The sequence below is a fragment of the Phyllostomus discolor genome, chromosome 3 (genome assembly GCF_004126475.2).
Source record: "Phyllostomus discolor isolate MPI-MPIP mPhyDis1 chromosome 3, mPhyDis1.pri.v3, whole genome shotgun sequence".
Classification (NCBI taxonomy): Eukaryota; Metazoa; Chordata; class Mammalia; order Chiroptera; family Phyllostomidae; genus Phyllostomus; species Phyllostomus discolor.
The window spans coordinates 93,876,139-93,896,834 of NC_040905.2; the positions used below are offsets into that span (position 1 = coordinate 93,876,139).

Consider the following 20,696-nt stretch of genomic DNA (forward strand, 5'->3'; position numbering starts at 1 on the left):
TAGATTGCTCAGCAAAGGATATTCATTTATTTTTTTAATTATTAAATTTTTAAAAAATATTTTCTTCATATAGGTCCTATACAATTTTTTTACTCATTGTTTTAAAAGATTTTATTTATTTATTTTTAGAGAGGGAAGGGAGGGAGAAAGAGAGAGAGAGAGATATCAATGTGCGGTTGCTGGGGGCCGTGGTCTGCAACCCAGGCATGTGCCCTGACTGGGAATCGAACCTGCGATGCTTTGGTTTGCAGCCCGCGCTCAATCCACTGAGCTACGCCAGCCAGGGCTAAAAAAATTTTTTTCAGTTACATTGGACATTCAACATTATATTGGTTTCAGGTATATAGCCTAGTGGTCAGACACTTATATAACTGCTGAAGTGCTTCCCCGTATAAATAAGCCTAGGACACCCCTAATGTCATATCTAGTTATTAACAATATTATTGACTATGTTCCCTATGCTGTACTTTACACCCTTGTGACCATTTGGTAACTGCCCATTTGTACTTTTTAATCCCTTTACCATTTTCACCCTTAAAAAAAAATTCTTACCTGAGGGTATATTTATTGATTTGAGAGAAAGAGAAAAGGAGGATATGTTTATTGATTTGAGAGAGGAAGGGAGGGAGAGAGAAAGAGAAATATTGATTGGTTGCCTCCTGAACCGATTGGTTCAACTCACCCCAACTGACAGTTGAACCCATAACCCCGCAACTTGGGTATGTGACTTGACGAGTTGTTGAACCCGCAACCTTATAGTGTACCAGATGACACTGTAGCCAACTGAGTCACCTGGCCAGGGCTTCACCCTATTTTCTCATGATACAGAGTGAGGCAAAAGTAGTTTTACTCTTGTGAATACACCTTTACTCTTGTGTTATTCTTATTAATTATTGTATTATTTTCCATATGAACAAATGTATACCTACTTTTGTCCTACCCTGTATATGAAGAATATATCCTTAATAAGAATTTATTAAAGAATTTGTTAAGAATATTTCTTAAAACTTTTAATTGAGATCATACAAAGTATAAATGAAAAATAAGCACACCTATAACCAAATACTCACATCAGGATACTGAACAGTAGTGATACGCCAAGAAGGCCCTCTCGTGTCCCCTTTTCATTACTCTTCTCCCAAAGCCAACCACTTGGTTCTTTTTTTTAATCAGAGTTTTATGTGTTTTATTTTATTTTTTCTTCAGCTTTATTGAGGTATAATTACCATTATTTCAGTTTTAAAAACTAAGATTTCTTTTCCCTGATTTTGACTTTTCTGTATGTGGAATTATATAACATGATTGCTTTTATATCTGGCTACAAAAGTGCACTTCAACTTATCACCCCTCTGATTGTAGGCAAAGGATTCTACAGAAGAGAGTGCTTTTGTACTCTTATTAACAAAGCAGTTTTTTAGGAGGAAAAAAAATCAGTATATCTCATTATTAAAATGGGTAAAAATTATGCCATCTTTACTCTGAAATACCGAGTCATTAAAACCTCATTGCCTGAGTTCTTGAAATACTTCTTATTTATTGTTCCTTGATTGGCAAATGTACCTGTAATATATATTAGAATAAAGTACTCACAAGTAATTTTCAGTGGCTGGTAAAGGTATTTTTAATAGTGAATGAATACAGAGTGTGACTAGTTTTCTTTAATTCCAAAGACAAGAACTGTTAGAGAAAAATTAGCAGGAAAATATCCCAGAATATTAATAGTAGTTTAAATTTTGTCTAGGTTGGATTTGGGTCATTCCTCTCACCGCCCCCTACTACCTCCAACCCCTGCTGTCTAGCATACTTTTATCTTTCAAAGTGTTTAAAATATGCATTACACTGCATTATTAGGAGGGCAGAAGAGATTTCCCTGTACCACTTAACTGAATGTCCTGAAGTATAATCATATAATTTCATTTGTTCTTACAGGTATTTCCTTGGAAATGGCAGCTGTGACAGTGAAGGAAGAATCAGAAGATCCTGATTACTATCAGTATAACATTCAAGGTAATCCTGTCTAATACAATTGTTCTTTCCAAAAATTATTACTGGTGAAAATTTAAATTTATCAATTGCCTGAGTTCTTGAAATGCTTCTTATTTATTGTTCCTTGATTGGCATGTGTACCTGTAATATATACTAGAATAAAATAGATTTAAAAAATTAGGCAGTACAATAAACTTAATTACAGGGGAAACATAGAAAAGAAAAGCCATTACTATTCATGAAAGGTACAGTAAAAGCGGCACAACCTAGAATTCAATTCCAGTTTCTGATATTTGTAAGGCATGAATGATCTTCTGAAACTTTAATAGTTCGTTAAAGATTTTTTAAAATTAATTTTAGGAAGTGGGAGAGAGGAACATTGATTTGTTGTTCCACTTATTTATGCATTTATTGGTTGATTCTTGTATGTGCTCTGACTGGGGATCAAACCCACAACCTTGGTGGATTGGGTGGATGCTCTAACCAACTGAGCTATTCAGCTTGGGTGTTGAAACTTCAATAGTTGTATTTGTGCAACAAAAATAACTGTGTAAACATTATCATTATCTTAACAATCTATGAAAGGTAAGACAGTAGTAAGCTATGGCTACTTTTTGTTACATGTCTTTTTACTTGATTATGAGGAAGGAATTAAAATTTATAATTTCATAATGAGTTTTGCTTTTAAGCTTTAATAGACTTTAGAAGAATGTTTTCTAGATTTCATAGAAAGTTTAATTTTTTTGCATGTGTAAATTACATCAAAACATTTAAAGAGTAAAATCTGTTTAGTTTTTTTGTGTATGCCTATCAAACCATGGTCACTTCAATCAAGATAATGAAATGTCCATCACCTCCAAGCTTCCTTGTGTCGGTTTGTCAATTCACTGCTCTCCCCAAGCAACCACTGATGTGTTTTCTATCATTTTAGATTAGTGTCCATGTTTTAGAAATTTATATAAATGGAATCATCACCAAGTATGTACTGGTTTTCCTGGAGGGTGGTGTGCTGTGAATTGCTTCATTCCATTCGATTGTTTTGCAGTTCACCCATGGTGTTCCATATACCAGTAGCTAGTTCCATTTTCTTTCTGGGTATTATTCTGTTGTATGGCTATACTGCAATTTGTTTGTCCCTTTGTTTATTGATGGACATTTAGTTGTTTCCAGTTTGGGCTGTTAGAAAATAAAGCTGCTGTCAACTTTTGTGTGCAAATTCTTGTGTGGAAATATGCCTTCCTTTCTCTTGAGTAGATTCCTAGAAATGGAATAGCTGGGACATATATGGTAGGTATTCAACTTTTTAAGAAACTGCCAAACTGCTTTGCACAGTGCATGAGTATACTGTTTTACATTTCCTTCAGCAGTGTATGCTAGTTCAAGTTGCTTCACATCCTTGTCAACATTATGTGGTCAGTCTTAATTCTGTATAGTCATTTTAGTGAATATCTTATGATACCTCATTCTGGTTTTAATATGCATTTGCATAATATAGGGTTAGTTCATTTAGAGAGCTAAGCCATTATCTGTTCTGGAATAGTATAAAAGTGTTATGAATTAATTTATTCTGGTTTGTAATCATGGGAATGAATACCTGTATCCATATGTTAAACTGTTTTATGGTGAATTCCATGATTTCTATCGGTCAGTTTTGAACATTTTATTGCTTGTGAGATTAGGAATTGCATGGCTAAAAGCTTGAGATAAATGTGAAAGTTTTTAATTAAAAAGTTAAAATTTTGGAAGATATTTAGCCTTCATAGCAGTTGTTAGTACCTTAAAACATGCATGAATTTATTAAATACTGTTTAATATTTTTTTCAACAGATTATTTAATTCTTAAAATAAGTTTACCTTTCTTTTTAGTATTGTGGTTTTAACATTCGTCTTATGTCGACCAGGATTTTTTTTTTTTCTGGTCCTCTTGAAATTGGGAGTGTGATTTTAAGATGATGCCTGAATAATAAGAGTTGGAAACCAGATATTATGAGAGGAGAAAGATTGTCTGAAATGATACAATCTTAAATGCAGTTGAAGAAGGTGGGAGCCAGACAACTAGTTTTTTTTGTTTGTTTGTTTTGTTTTAATCTAGCAAGCTGACAGATACAGTCCATGAAGTTTGGATATTTTTCCTAGTAATTGAATTTTGACAGTTCCTTGTGTATTCTGAGTAAAAGTCCTTTGCAGCATGATTTGCATACTTAGGGTTTTTTTTTTTCCTTGTATGGATTGTGCTTAAGTATCATAGCTAAGAAATCTTAGTCTGACCCAACATCATAAGAGATTTTTCTTCTATATCATAATTTGTATGGTTTTACACATAGGACTGATCAGGTTAGACCTAGATTTTGTACAGAGTGCAAGATAATGAGTACCCAGTTTCCCAGCATCCTCTGTTGGAAAGGCTGTTCTTTTTCCATTGCATTACCTTTACATCTCTGTCAGTTTCTTGAGTATATTCTGTTACATTGACCTCTGTGTCTATCCTTTTGCCAAAATTACATTGTCTTGGAATCATACTGTAAGAGTTCCTCAAAATTGTTCTTTTTCAAAATTATTTTGCCTGTTTTAACTTCTTACCGTTTCATATGAATGTTAAAAATCAGCTGTTGATTGGTTAAGAAATCCGTTGGGGATTTTAATGACAGCTGTGCTGAATCTATAGAGTAACTTGGGTTAAATATCCTAATACGGAACCCCGTAGTTCATGAGCGTGGCATATATGTCTTACCTGTTTAGCTTCGCCTTGATTTCTTTCATCAGTGCATTGTTTTCAGTATAGAGATCTTGTACATACTTTCTAAGATTTATATCTAAACAGTTAATGTTTTTTTGGTGTTAATAAGTGGTACTGTTCTTTTACATTTCAGCTTCCAATTATTTATTGCTAACTACAATAGATTTTTTACGTTCTGACCTTCTATCTTGTGACCTAGTTAAAATTCACTTACTCTAGCAACTTTTTGGTTCAATATTTTGGCTTTTCTAAATAGATATTGTTATTATTTTCCATTTTTCCCCCTTCGTGTTAGTTTTACTGGCTGGGATCATCTAGTGTTATGATGAATTGGGGTAGTGAGAGCAGATAATCCTATCTTGTCCACAGTTTTAGAACAAAATCTTTCAGTATGACAGCTGTGGGTATATGTTTTTGTGTCAGTTTGTGAAGAATTTTTATGGTGATTGGGTGCTTGTGAAAGGTTTTTATTGCAGCTATTTAGGTGATTACATGGTTTTTCTTGTTTAGAATATTCAAATGATAATTGGCATTAATTTTCAAATATGGAATCAGCCAGGTATTCCTGGGATAAACCCTAGTTGGTTAATTTTTATTTATTTCTTTATTTTTGTGTTTCATCCTCACACAGGGACATTTTTAAAATTGCTTTTAGAGAGGGAGGGAGAGAGGAAGGAAGGGAGAGAGACTACAGTATCAATCAGCTGCCTTCTCGCATGCCCTGATCTAACCCACAACCTGGGTATGTGCCCTGACCTGGAATTGTACCTGCGACCTTTTGGTCCACAGGAGGACACTCGAACCAGTTGAGAGCCACACTGGCAAGACCCATACTTGGTTAACTTTTAAATTTCTTTTTATACTTATAAGACTATTTAGTTTTATGTGTTTATTCTTGAATGATTTGGCGCATTATATCTTTTAAGGAATTTGTGTATTTTGTCTTTAAGCTTTTTTAATTTTAATGTTAGTAAGGGTTTATCCTGATCCCTCATTTTCAATTTTGTGATTTGTGCCTTTCATTTTTCTCTTGGTTGGTCTAGCTCAGGTTTATCAAGCTTGACAGTGTAGATATTTAGATCAGACAGTTAGCTGTTGTTGATATTTGTTTATTTGTTGTATGCTATGTGTTATATGATGTTCGGTAAACTCTGTGACCTCTAACCACTAGGTAGGTATCAGTAGCAACTTCCAAGTTACAAGAATTAAAAATGTGTCCAGATACTGCCATGTCCCTGGGGAACAGTATCATTCCCAAAACAGAACCACTGGTCCAGCTCTGGAGTTTTCTCAAAAAATATTTTTCCTCAATGATCCAGCTTTTATTTTGGAGATTTTTGCTCTTAATGTTTCCTTGTTTTCTGTTGCTTTATTTTTGTTTCCTAAGATAGAAGCTTAAATCGTTGATTTGAGGTCGTTTCCAGTATAAGCATTTAATGCCGTAAACTACCCCGCATAAGCATTCGTTTAGCAATACCTCATGAACTTTGATGTGTATTTTCATTCAATTCAAAATATTTTCTAATTTCTCTTGTGGTTTCTTCTTTGTCCTGTGGTTTATGTAGAAGTATGTAGTTTTAATTTCTCTAAATTAAAATTTGTGGACTTTTCAGATATCTTTCTGTTAATGATTTGCAGTTTATTTTTATTGTGCTTAGAGAACATTCTTTGTGTAATTTCGTTTAACTTTGTTAAGGTTGATTGATAAAGTGGTACAAACGTGCTCTGTCCTTTCTCATATATCTGTGTCCCTATTCTATAAATTGCAGTAGTGTAGAAATGTCCAGTTGCCTCTGTGGGTTTGTCTGTTTCTCCTCTCATTTCTGTCATTTGTGTTTCATGCGTTCTGAAGGTCTGTTGTTTGGTGTGAGTCTCATAGAAGCTCCTTCTCTTGGGCTACTTTCCTGGCCACCAACCCCTGTCCTGACTTGTAACAACCTAGATTAGTTCTGTCTGTTTTTGTATTTCATGTAAATGGAAGCCTTCAGCAGGTTCTCTTTTTTTGTAAAACAGAATTTGTGAGACATATCGTTTGGTGTGCTCCATTTTTTTGCATTGCTGTATTATATTTCTAAAATGCTTTTTGAAATGTTTAAAATCTACCAACAAATTGTACATCTGCCGAGGTTCACTGGAAATCTTTTGTTGTCCTCATCTCCCACATGACATAACATGTTAAATATGTAATTGACATCCTTCTTTGAGCTCTCCCAGATTACCACTTTTTCCCTGTTTCTCTTGAGTTCACCTTAAGTTTTATTGAAATGAAGCTTGTCCTTCCTGATAAGGCTTTTATAGTTTTACCTTGCATATAATCCCACAGAGGTGTCTGTGTGTGTATCTGTGTATAAATATTTTGTGTATAGTATTTTCTCAGTTTTTAAGCTTCACATAAATGGTATCATACTATATATATTATTATGTATGTGTTCTTGTGTGTCATTCAGTATAAGTTTTCAAGATGTGTGTATTTTATCACATGTAGATTTAATACTGTCATTTTGGTAGTTATATTGTGATCATTTGTGCATTCTTCTACATAAGCACATTTATGTTTTATTTTGGGTTTTTTTGTTTTTTGTTTTTTTCAAAACTTTGGTATCCCCAAATAGGCTTGTACATATTTCTGCATACATTTCAGTCTCCCTGTAAGATAGTAGTATTCAGATATGAGCGTTGGTAATATTCGATTTTCACAGTGATTGGTAGACACTACTAGCATTTTTGACTTTGAGGTTCAAATATGAATAAAATCAAAATTTCAAGTGATCAGAGATCATTTGAAATTTTAATGATCTGTGACAGTATGCTTGAAGAAATTAAAGTTAAGCAATATTAATTTGAGGCCAAAAAAGGAAGAGATAGGTATAAATAGTAAGATTACATAATATATATTGTAATAAGTTACCAAGTTGATAAAGCAGTCATTAACTTTGTATACCTAACAGTGTAGCCTCAAAATAAAAAAATTGACATAATTATGACATATTTACAAATCCACAGTCATTGAGTACTTATAAATGATAAGTAAAATATTTGAACTCTACAGTATATTGAGAACTCTATACCTAGCAAATCAATGTTTATTTACAAATCATGGATCTTCTGCAAAAATTGACTTTGTACTTGTTCACAGATAGCCTTTAAACATTCCCTGAACATAATGTAATTTATAACTTAGTAAAAACAGGTTATTTAAAATAGAAGTCCGGTAATAATGGAATACCTAAGAAATACACTTTGATGTAACAAGGACCTCATGAAAAAGAATTTAACACAGAACAATATTGAAAAATACCACATACCAAAACTTGTGAAAAAGCAGTTGAAGCAACATTTAGAAGTCTGTTACTACCCTTAGCTATCGTTTAATTAATGTTTTTTGTATGTCTTTACCCAGGATCACATGGCTAGGAGGCCCTGAATGTGACATTTAAATTTGGGGCTCTTTCATTCAATGCTTTGCTTTTAGCTATGCTTCCAAATACAATTTTTGTATTTTCTACAAAGTTGTGTCCCTCTGTGATCTGTTCTTTGCTTGTAATGTGTGGTTTTGTGCCTCTGTGAAATTCCTCATGTATTAGCAAACCAAAGGGTCTTAGGATATTTTCCAAATCAATAGTCAGAGATAGTGTGTATTTCATATTCATGTAAGAGGTTTCATGTTAAGTAGCCATTGAAAACACTTTTCTTTCTCTTTTAAATGTTTCATTACTAATGTGCTGGAATAATAACATGCAAATGTATTATCATAATCTGTATAGCACTTTGTGAAGGTTTAATTAACCCCAAATACTTAATATGTTAACAATTGGAAAGAACCATGTTAAATTATTAAAAAGTACATATGAATCTGCAGGAAAGGGGGATTCTGAATTAACAGTTTGTCATGTTTCTATTTCAAAGGAGATTCAAGCTTACTGGTAGCTTAATCACATAACTTTAGAGATCCTAAGAAAGGTATAACAACTTGATTCTGCATTTTTCTTCAGTAAGACAAAAAATTAAGCAAATATTTGTCAAGGAAGGAACAAATACACACTGTAAAATAATCCTGCACTTATAATCTGTACGATGTAAAAGTTGCAATTTGCTGTTATGAACCTTTTATTGTTGTTTAAAAAAAACCCATATTCACCATTTTAGAAATCATTCCCATTCACTTCATGTCTAGTCATTTTCAAAAACTCTTCTGACTGTCTATGAATTTATCTGAGCTCAATTTTTTCATTCACTGAGACTGTAAATTGACACCACTCATTTTGTCAGTCATTTTTTTTTAATGTTGCCCTTTTTTTGTTCAGGAAAAGGCTGTAGTATTCCATATCTTTCACCCAAATTTCTTTACTAAAGTGATCCAAAATACATTTTTGGGATTGCTTTTGAAGTATTATCTTTGTATTCCAAAGCAGGCCCTTCTGAAACTGATGATGTTGATGACAAACTCCCCCTTTCGAAGTCTTTGCAAGGTATATATAACTTTTCACTTCCATTTTCCCACATACTGTTTTTATTCAGTGTTTCTTTATATTGGACGGACTGTGTTTTAGTATTTATATTCATATTATTACCTTTCTAAATGGAAAAGGAAAAAATGTATCAGCCTTTTTATTTTTTGAAAAACATAAATGAACTTCACAAGCAACAATTTTTCAAAACCAATTTTCCCTTTTGTGAATCTAGTAATGAATCTCGAAATGGGTACATGACACACTTTCATATTTAAGGTAAAGTACACATTTATAAATACCTTATATCACAATAGCCAGAAGTAAGGTTTTTATTGTATAGCTAGTAATGTAAATATCGATAAGGACATGTTGATATTTAGCTTATTGAAAGATTGATCTCTTGTAAATCCCTAAGTTCGTTAATTGAATACTTTTTTGAGAATTTTTGTAGTGTTCCGTAACTTGATGACCATAGGCTCTTTGTGATGGCTTTTGCTTCTATCTATGCTGGCTTTGAGCACATTAGATTTATTTTCTTTAGCTTTGCTTTTTTAACGTAAATGTAATTGCTTATTTCATATTTTGAAAGAACAAAGAGGACACAAAGAATCATTGTTTACACGCACTCTTGTAATAATTGTGAGGGTAGAACAACCAGCTTAAGTGTTGTTATTCTTTCCCCAGTCTGTCGTTTTTTAAGAATTGGTCTCTTGTCCATTACCGCCCATTCCTTTGACCTCACTCACATCTTTGTTTTCTTCGATGTTCGAGCCAGAGAACCTAATGCTTCGTAAATCCCAATGTTGAAGTTTTAAAAAAGAAGGGAAGGTTCTCTGCGTTGAGAAAATATATTGGAAAAAGTTCAAGGTTCAAGAATAATTCATTGATTTAGATTTATAGATTTGTATTTTGAGCTCAGGTGAGTTTTCATAGTATGAAGTAGAAAAGAATCCCAAGATAATTATTGTATCATAAAGCTAGATATCGAAAACCAAAACTACTTGACCTTAGTATGACATTTCAAATTCAAAAACACTGAACACTGAATGACAGTTTTTGAAACTGATCAATGCTTTTTAAAAATCAAGGTAAAATATATTCAGAACCTTCGTCTCAGTGTTGTATGTTTAGTATAGCTTCTGAAATTAGTTGTCAATGGATGACAAAGTAAATGATTGATTTTTTTTCCCTTTCCCTCATGGGATTTATTTTTTACTCATAGGTAGTATATTTATACACAAAGGCAGGGATCTTCAACCTTTTCCATGTTAGCAGCTCATATATTTAAGGCCAGAGGATGACTATTTCGGGGCAGTTTGGGTACTTAATTCTAAGTGGCTCTCTAATGTTTTAGTTGACTATTTTCCTATTTATGAGTAAAGCTTCTGCGCTGGTAGGATGAGCCTGTTTACCTTGTGACTGCCTAACCTGATACATTGCTTTATGTTCCAGTTTTTAGAAGCAGGCAGATTATATTACCTGCATTAAAATGCTTTTGAGACTAAAGGTAGTATCTTAAATTTTAACTTACAAATTTCCTTTAAGTTCAACTTTGAATAAATAATGGGGATTGAGTTTCCATAGCTTCCATAGTAAAAATGGAAAGCAGGAAACATGTTACAGCAAAACCTGAACTTGTTTATTTAGACTCAATAGAGCCTATGAACAAAGAGAGAATTTACTGTGATTTGTGTTTTTTTTGTGTGAGTCATTGGCAGATGAACATGGTACATTGAAACTTAATTGTTCTATTTCTCAAATTCTAACATCTCTGAGTAATTATATTGTACGGTTATAGTAACTAACAGTAAATCCCCAAACCTACTTAGGTTTACACTATACATTTTATATTTTAAAATAATTTTTTTGAGTTTTCAAACAGAAGTGTTAAATGTTTTCTGAATTAGATCACATTGTGTGAAATAACTACTGAGTTAAAGAATCAGTTTGTGTATGTCATATATTTTAAATGGTTTGCATTGTTACTTAGTTTCTTTTCTTTCAATGTAGGTTTTTATTGGTTTGTTATATGTGGTTCATTTTCTTTTTAGGAAGCCATCATTCTTCAGAGGGTAATGAAGGAGCAGAAATGGAAGTACCAGCAGAAGGTTAGAAATAAAGGGACTTTTATTTTGCTGTATATGTATGCTGTTTGTGTTCTATATTACAGAGATTACTGTCCTTAAGACACCTTATTCGGAAATTAAAAGATGATTGTTTTGGTATACCTTCTTAGCCAACAGGTTCATTTTTTAGTCCTAAGATGTAATATACCTCTTTTACTATACTGACTAATAAAGCATATGGGGACGAAAACTTAAGTGGTAAGTAAAACTCTTCCTGATGCAAAGTGCTGTCCCTTTTTTTCCTGATCATCTTGTGGCATATTAACACTTTTGAAAGAAAGAAAGGCTTCAGTAATTTAGAATTGTAATTATTACTGGCTCGGTTCCTATTTCAGTTTTAAACATACTATTTAATGGTGTCAATTTTAAAAGTAGGATACTATATGCTACATAAGATAAATAAAAGAAAGTTTTCCTCTGTGCTTATTTTATACCCACAACTACCCCATGAACCACATTTTCTACTTATCAGCCATCCTCCTTTACTCTCAGGGTTGAATGAATGTTTAGCTGTGGTACAGCTTTTTTAGTTACTGGAATCTTGAGTTAAACTGTTAGAACGTAGAATGGCTTCCTATTTCTAAGTGGTTTATATAGTTGAAAAAAAGTTTTTATAGTTTGTTGCCAAGAAAAACGACTGGTAAGTTAACTGAATCTTGTTTTAGAATTAGTTCTCTCATAGACTGGTCGTGTTGCAACTTATTTTTCTAGGTTAAAAATGAAGTCTGTTCTGTAACTTTATAGTCTGTATATTTGCTTTTTTTTTATTTTTAAAATCCATTACTTTGATCTTTTACCCTCTCTGAGTGGAGGGACTTCTTAATCTTTCCAAATTCAATTTTATAAGTAAGGTTTCTAACTGGAATACATTTCTTGCAGAAATAGTAATATGCTCATTTTAAACAATATTTTAGATTTTTCAGTTTTTTTAGAAGATAGTGTACATGAAATTTTTTTTCTGTGTGGAGATAATTAAATACTTCTGATGTAACAAAATTTCTATTTTGAATAGGTGGTATTTACAACAAAATGCCAGTATATAATATACATGGAGCAGGTTTCCTCAGGCACCATGAATTACTTCACAGTTTACAATTCTATAATTAGATATTAGGCTTTCACATACTTTATTTTTGAGGAGATTTTTGTTGTTTTATGGCAGTGTTAATGGAGTTGAATCAAACCTGGGTTCTGGTCCTCATTCCTTTACTAACCAATAAACAATCTTTGGCAAATCGATTAATCTCTGAACCTTTGCAAAATCAAAGAGAGTTGATAAAGATACTTTCTAGCTTCTAGCACTAACCTTCTGATGCACATATATTTGTTTGGTGGAGTAACACAAATATTAATGAAATATTTAATTTTTTAAAGAATCTTGCATATAAAATTAGGGGATATAGTCCTGTTTGCATTTTTATTGTCATTGTCTTAACCTAAAAGTCCCCACTGCAAACAACTGTGGTTTGATTTAACAATTAAATCACTCCTAGGATTTCTGAAAGCAGAGGAGAAATAGTAAAAACGGGAAAGAAAAAAATAAAGCCTTTATTTTCATTTTAGCATTTTCTAGTTATACTAGGAAAATAATTGTGACTTTATTATAATCTCATTCCTCTAAAAATAGAAGTTTTTTGAGTCCATCAATGCAGGCAACTTGGTATTATCTAATAGTTTTCCTGAAGTTCTCTACTTCTTGTTTTTTTATCCCTATTTCTAAGTCAAGAGGCTAGATATTTTAGTAAATATGAGATGAAATAAAATGCCAGTAAAACTTTATAGTAGGCTGCTTTTGGAGTATCAGATCAATAAAATGTTGGAACATAGAAAGTGCTTTATAATGAATGTCATTTTAGAATTTTATTTTTTTCAAGATTCTACTCAACATGTCCCTTCAGAAACAAGTGAGGACCCTGAAGTTGAGGTGACAATTGAAGGTTAGTTATTGAAAAGCCTTGATTCCAAAAGTTTACTTCTGGTCATGAAAACACTTGTCACATTCACATTTCTAAGTATGCATTTCATTCATTCTTAAAGGAAACTTGTGATAAGAATTGACGCATATATGTGTATGTCTAACCAAAGCAGCCCACTTCCCAGCAGTGCACCCAGTGCTTTGGGAGTTTTAGAGAACAGAAGTAAGCTGTGAAAAAGAGCAGTGGACCAGGCTGTACCCTGTCATTGGGAATTGAGAATAAACAATGAAAACTATGACCAGACTGGATGCACATGAAGTCAAATTCTGTAATCTGTTATTGGGTTGTGCTAGCTAGATCTAATTAGTATTAGTAACCCCTGTTATCTCCTTGAATAAAGTAGAGAAGAAAGAGTTGATAGGTTAGTCAATTTTTAAAGGGAGTTTTCTCCTAAAATACTATTAGAGGCTAACATATAACCTGTTCTTAAAAAGTGTTTTTGAATCAGTAGCAAGAAATATATTCTAAACTAATCTTTATAGCCAAAGTTGCTTTAAACCTAGTTTTTTCTTCAAAGGTAATGCATGAATGCAGATGAGCCAGTTCATCCTGAATTATTTAAAAATTCAGCTAATATAATTGTTAACAGTATCATCATTCATATTTAATAGTGAAGTATGTATTTTTTCCTTTCACATTGTCCCACACTACTCCCCTATAAATTTTTCTCCCTCAGAGTAGTTCTTACCTAAGGAAAAATACTGAAACAAAACAACAAATTACACTATGTTATGTTTACATCTGCACTGTTCTCAAGTCCCCTTACACACTTAATTGTGTATACATCTAAGAATAATTTGATACATACACATGTATATAGTTAGTTTTATAAAACACATACTTTCAGCATATACAACATCATAATGAACATTTAAAATACACATATATCACATTTCCCATAGGTTTTTTCCCCACCATAACCACACATCTTGGTAGTTCATCTTTTTTCTTTTTTTTTTTTGTTTTTTAACTGTTGCATAGCTTTTCTCGGATTTATCTTGTTCTCTCTCTCTCTCTCTCTCTCTCTCTGTCTCTCTAATAACATGTCTCCTCCTGGTGTCACTTGGTTATTTATAGTATTTGGCTACTTAACAACTAACTACTCAAAATGTATGTCTTCATTGCTTCTAAAAAAGTATAAATATATTGGTAGCTTTCACCTAACATGAGATTTTTCTCATCCTTCAATCTCAAAATAATATAGATTTTTCTTTTATCATTTATCTAATTTTACTAACCTAAAAGCAGTTTTGAATTGTCTATAGTTTAGCATTAAATAATTTAGTTTTTTTAATTTGTAAACCTCATTAGCCATCAGAAAAGGAAATCTAACTTAAGATTTTATAAACATTATAAATAATGAAAATTTTGTCTTTTCTATGCAGATAGGGAAAATAGATTATATTAAAATTTATTAGGACAAAGATTTAAATAGGAAAATAACCAAGTTATTTTTTACCATATCTTAGAGCAGATGACAGCTGTATTAAAATTGTTTGGAAAGGAAACAACATGCTTTTTATAATATAAGACTTTTAAAGAGATGTTAATGATAATCATGAACTAAATGGCTCATGAACCTGAAATGCATCAATCTTCAATTTTACGTATTTGGAAGGACTGATAAATCTTATTCTTTTAAAGTAAAACATACTACAAAAAGCTTTACCATTCAAACTTGCCAACAAGTAGTAGAATTTTGCTATTTAGATGGGTTTTGTTCACAATACCAATGAAATTCCAGGTCTGTATAAGTAATTACTTTACATAGTAGGTTTTTCTGCGGCACATATGTATGTGAACAAACTGTATGTCAACCTTAATTAAATTGCTACTGTATTTGCCATGTATAATGTGTATTTTATACCAAAATTTTAGGGAAAAATAAGGATGCGCGTTACACATAGGTAGTACTAATTCTGTATCATATAAATGCTTTGAATTCTTTTATGTATGCTTATGCATTAAAAGTGTATGTCTAGAAAGCAATAACGATATCCATATGCAAAATAATACCCTGGAATATGATCATTGGTTTTGCTGAATTTTTGGCGAACTTACAACAAAAGCAGTTTTGGCCAATGATTCAACAAAATGAAATGAAGAGCAATATATTGTTATCCTCAGAGTAAGATAGATGATGCCAATTGTTATCCAGCTGATAAGACAGGGGATGCGGACTTTATTACCATCTGGGGAACAGCATGACATTTCTCTTCATACACTTTAGGCGGGAGAAATTATGGGAAAATCCCTTGGAGAATGTCAAAACAGTTTTCATACACTGCAAGCTTTAAGCTAAAAGTTATTAAATATGTTAAAAGCATGACAACAGAGCTGCCGAGAGACACTTTGGACCTCCTCCCACAGAGTGTGTCATCAGGTTGTGGAGGAAACAGGAAGAAAAGCTTCTTCAGATGCCAAGGCAGAAGAAGGCAATGCCAGGGAAACCTCCAAAACCTCCAAAGTGGCCGGAGGTGGGGAAGGAGGTGAAGACTTGGATTTTGGAGCAGCGTCAAACTGGGGTCTGTCTTTCAACCAAGATGATACAAGAAGAAGGTGAAATGATTGCACAAGAAAAAAACATGGATGATTTCTCAGGGACGCCTAAATGGTTTTGCCGTATATAAAGCACCTAGACGGTTTTTTATGAGTACATCAAGGAAGGTAAAGTTTAAGTCTGTGATATTAACAAGGAAGGTCAAAGGAGAACTTGTGCATATTTTTGATAGATACTATTTATGTTTTCTGGAAAGACTGCACAATGGTAGGAATTCATTAAATATCTATAGTTAAGAAATTAACTTTTGGCATATCTTCATAATAGAAAAAATATAGAGTCACTGAAATTGTGATTTTTTTGGTTTGTTTAATGTAGATGATCCAGAAAAAGGTCCCTGTTGTCATATGTTTAGTTGGGGAGCGGGGAGGAATTCCTGCCTTTCATGAATAAGACAAGTTTAAAAGGAGAAGTGTATGTAGAGAATGATGTTAGTTTTGTTCAGAAAAACACTGGAAGAAGAAGATAAATGAAGATCATTGCACATGCCTATGGATGACTTTTATTTTCTCCTGTTGTATCTTTCTGCATTTCCCAAAGAGTTTATAGAAAAGATTTAAAAAAGGACTTGGTTGTCTGAGTTTGTCAGGTTTTCCACACTACCTTAAGTTTGATGTATTCATTTGAAATTATGTGGCGTTCTAAGGGGCTGACTGGCATTAATGCAGATGCATTATCTCTGCAGGATAACATTCCTTACCCAGTGCCAGTGGTGCGCTCTTCCATTTGTGGTGGTCCCCCTATACTTAAATCGGTGGTACACCTTTACAAGTTGTGTGACTTAGGTTTGAGAAGTAGCCCTTAGAATTATACAGCTGCGCAAGCCTTAATTTCATAAGCACCATGACTATGTTTTTGGGTAAAATCAAATTGCTCTCCCGTCTTTGACAGGCTTATCTTTGATGTGTGCTGAGAATGTCTTAGCTCAACCTTGTCTGAGATCTAGCTGTTATGAAACAAGCTAATATGGGAAGTTTTTTGCTTTCAAAGAGGTTCTCTAAGCATGCAGTTCTCCTTTAGGGCATTGTTTCCCAAACCTGAGCCATTCACATATGTTTGTTCTGCTGTGGCCCAACCTTACCCTATTCATTACTTAGTTTTTCCTTTAAATTGATTTTATGCAGATTCATAAAAGTGAATTTTGTATCTTCCAAAGTAAAACTGTCTTTGAAATTTTTAGATTCCTTTCTTTCTCATATACATTTAGAAATATACATAAATATTTGAATAAAAGAATGCAGTTGAACATGCAGTTGGTTCACATCACCTCATACAGGACATGGACTACAATTCGGGCAGCACTGTTTTAGAGCTTCAGGAGTTGGATTACCTGTCATTCTCTGGTGGTATCCTTTTTTGTGAAATTCATGCTTAGGATGTAGGTAAATATTTGGTTGCTGTATATGATTAAGGCATGTGTTTATTGAAATGTTCATTTAAACATTCTGCAAATGCCAAGCAACTTGTATGTATGGGAGAAGGACTGCACTAGATGCCAAGGGTTTAGGAGTGAGCGAGATAGGCCAGGTTCACTGGAGGGTGTTGAACAAAGGAGCAACAGGTTCTGTTCTTCACTTTGGAGAAACAGGGCTGCTGTGTTGCCATAGTCTGAGAGCAGAGCATAGTGGAAGCCAGAAATCCAACTTGGGAGGCTGTTAGAATGATCTAGGGCAGATAACATGGTGCTTCAGAATAGGATGGTAGAATAGGATGGTATAAGGGGTTGGATTCTGGGTATGTTCTACAGATAGGGCTGATATGCTATGCTGTTTGTGATTGATTAATTATTGTGCTTATCTTTTTATTTTTAAAGGTTTTATTTATTCATTTTTAGAGAGGGGAAGGGAGGGAATAAGAAAGGGAGAAAACACTGACATGAGAGAGAGACATCAATCACATGCCCTGGCCCACAACCCAGGAACATGTGCTGATGGGGAATCCACCAGGGACCTTTCAGTTTGCAGGACAACACCCAACCCACTGAGCTACACCAGTCAGAGCTTTGCTTATCTTGTAAATGTAACTGGGGAGTTCACAGAACCTGTAACCAAGTAGGTTAGCATGTGAAGACTTTGTGAGTGGAGTTATGACCTGGATGCATGGGCGAAAAATGACAATTATTAATTTGTAATGTGAAGGGTAATTAATGACTTTGAGTGGTTTCAGAAGGGATACAGTGCCTGGTTGATTTTTATTTGTTTTTTGTTTACTTTGAATGGGTAACAGTTTGTATAATAAAACATACCAATTTGGTTATGAAAATAAAAGTATCAGAAAAAGCTTCATATTCTGTTTATGCATTTACCGATGAGATTATATAACATATTTTAGCTCTGAAGTCTGTATTATCTCTAACTGTATTTGTAAAGGTGATGCTAAAAGAAAAAGAGAGATTTTTTTGTAAGTACAAATTTTGAGTTGGGCACCGTTGCTGCCATCTTTTGAGTCATGGAATCACTAGTGTCAGTACTGGTAGAATAACATTTCTGATTAACAGGTTTTGTACATTAAAAATATTTTGAAAGTTGTTTTTTTAAGCTTTTAGTTTTGATGCTATGAGTAGTTTGGGCTTAATTTTGAAGCATCTTGAAATACATGTCTTTTTACACAAAAATGGTTGTTTATAAAGTTGGAACACCATGATATTTAGAAATGGTGCTATCTCCTGGACCCAGGTATTAGAGGTAGTGTCTTGGGGTTTTCTTTATATTCTCTGCTACAGAGAATTAATTTTGATTTTGCAGTCAATAAAAACATTTCTCATCCTTTCTTAATATCAATTATAGGGCTGTTTGTTTTCTAACAGAGTGGAGAAAAAATGGAAGGTGTGGCTAAGTTCATAGCTATTATGATTTAATTTTATGGGGTTTTTTATATGATTTAAATGAGTTACTCTTAATGTAATATGTGGTGTAATATTTTATCATTACAGGTAATCTGTATTCATTCACATAGTAGAGACTAAAATTCATTATCTATCCCTTCGAAATGTAACACTTTTTAATTTTTTATAATCTTTGTTAAAGATTTGAAATCATTGTTGTCTTGTTAAAAAATACTGTCCCAGACTTGCCTTTCTTCTGTTTATGATCAATCAGGTTACTTTTATCCATGTATTTATACTGCTAAACCCTTTGTGTTCTAAACTAGGTTAGACTGAAGAAGTGAGGTCTTGACACTAAAGAAAAGCACTCTTGGCCTTTCACCTTGGCCGCTGTTTCAAACAGCGTAGATGATCATTGAGATTAATATAATCATTGCAGTTCTTCATTATCATCCTACAGCTATACTTTCTTTTTCATTTTATGTAATTTAATTAACCAATTTAAATGATCTATAAATATTTTAGGCAACATTAGCCTATGGGGAAAATAATTCTGTTTTAAATCATTGTTCAATGTTTGGGAAGAAATATTCATATTAAATATTTAAAATGCTTTGATAATATTTATAGATGAAACTAGTATATTTCCTTTTACCTTTTGGAAACTAGCATAAAAATACTCTTAGGGTTCTAAAAATCTGTTAGGAGGTTGGAAAAGAGGGTTTATTCTTTCAGCATGTCTCCAGAATTGAAGGCCAAATGAGTGAATGATACCTAATGTTTTCCCAAATGTACCTACTTAGGTTTAAGTCTAATTACCTAAATAATCTATTATAGGTCTTTCGACCATTTTTAATTCTTGTTGTATTTTAATAATTATAAACCCAGGTGACATAGTCATGTCTTACTTTACTAGTAGTTGGTCCTTTTTCACTAGTTTTGTGCCGTGGATTTTTTTCTGTATTTGAACATGGATTTCTACAGTGGTATTCAACACATGAAACCTTTTATAGTGTTGTAAGTTGTCTTTATGATGTTTTCCTGAAATAGTGTCCCCCAAAGTAGCATTTTTGCCTTTGCCAGCACGTAAATTGGATCATAGTGGCACTACACCTGCTATTGGTGACATTGGTACCTTTTCCTCCTGTCGTCAGGTTTCCGGGATATCTGTGGGCATTATAGGAAGAACCCAAAGTCAGTGCACCCGAGCAACAATGTCTGTACTCAGTGCTGTGATAGCAATGAGATGCACAATGTTTCAGGCTTTAGGCAGATTATTTTCTGGATTAATATGTACAGCGTATATAATAGTACCCATTACTCATCCAGGAGACATTGTATATTAGGCTGAATTTGGATTTCATGTTATCTGTTTGAGCATTTATCTGTTAGTTTAGTGGAAAGAGTTTTACCCATAAACTAATCTCTCCCGCATTATCTAGTGATGCGACATGATTAAGTCGCGTAACAAACATTCTCTGAGTTTGTTTCTTAACCTTTAAAGTGAAAATGAAAATTATACTGATCTAAAAAGGTAGCTTATAGTTCAATGGTACCTTTTGTTACTGCTAGTATCTTTTACACAGTAATTATTTTCTATCCTATACTTAAAGTATAGATGTAAAATTATAATTTCAATAATTTACATGTGGTATTTGAGGAGAAATGTTAGTAGTGTGCAGTGACATTTTCAGGGACTATATGATGATAGTGAGAACTTTTTTTATTTGAGCCAAATGTCCTTAATTCTAGCATTAGATATGTTAAAGTATCATAGCGGTGTTGCGTTACAGACTTATCTACGAACAAATTAACATGAACTCCTGCTAGAAGTATTTTCGAAGTCTGTATTCTGTGCCTAGATATCTGATTACTTACTTCTACCTAGGTTTTGTACTGGCCAAATCAGTATTACCTGTTTCACAAATAATATAGCTATATTTCTTTAATTCTCTATATTCTGTTTTTAAGTGTTTGATGTATAGTTGTTCAACCTCCCTTGTTTATGTGCTTGAATTTTATGTAAGTTTAACTAA

General features: G+C 33.1%; 1 protein-coding gene across 13 annotated transcripts in view; it reads left to right on the forward strand.

Moving 5' to 3' along the window:
* LOC114510426 (general transcription factor II-I) overlaps positions 1-20,696 on the forward strand; it is a 116,265-nt gene that overhangs the window by 50,402 nt on the left and 45,167 nt on the right. For 3 of the 13 annotated variants that reach the window (XM_028529059.2, XM_028529075.2, XM_036020842.1), the window contains exons 9-12: positions 1,930-2,007; positions 9,133-9,192; positions 11,226-11,282; positions 13,175-13,237. In XM_028529059.2, coding sequence (XP_028384860.1) covers positions 1,930-2,007; positions 9,133-9,192; positions 11,226-11,282; positions 13,175-13,237 — 258 coding nt within the window. The remainder of the gene's footprint in view (positions 1-1,929; positions 2,008-9,132; positions 9,193-11,225; positions 11,283-13,174; positions 13,238-20,696) is intronic. The other 10 variants (XM_028529067.2, XM_028529083.2, XM_036020843.1 and 7 more) reach the window with 5 other exon arrangements.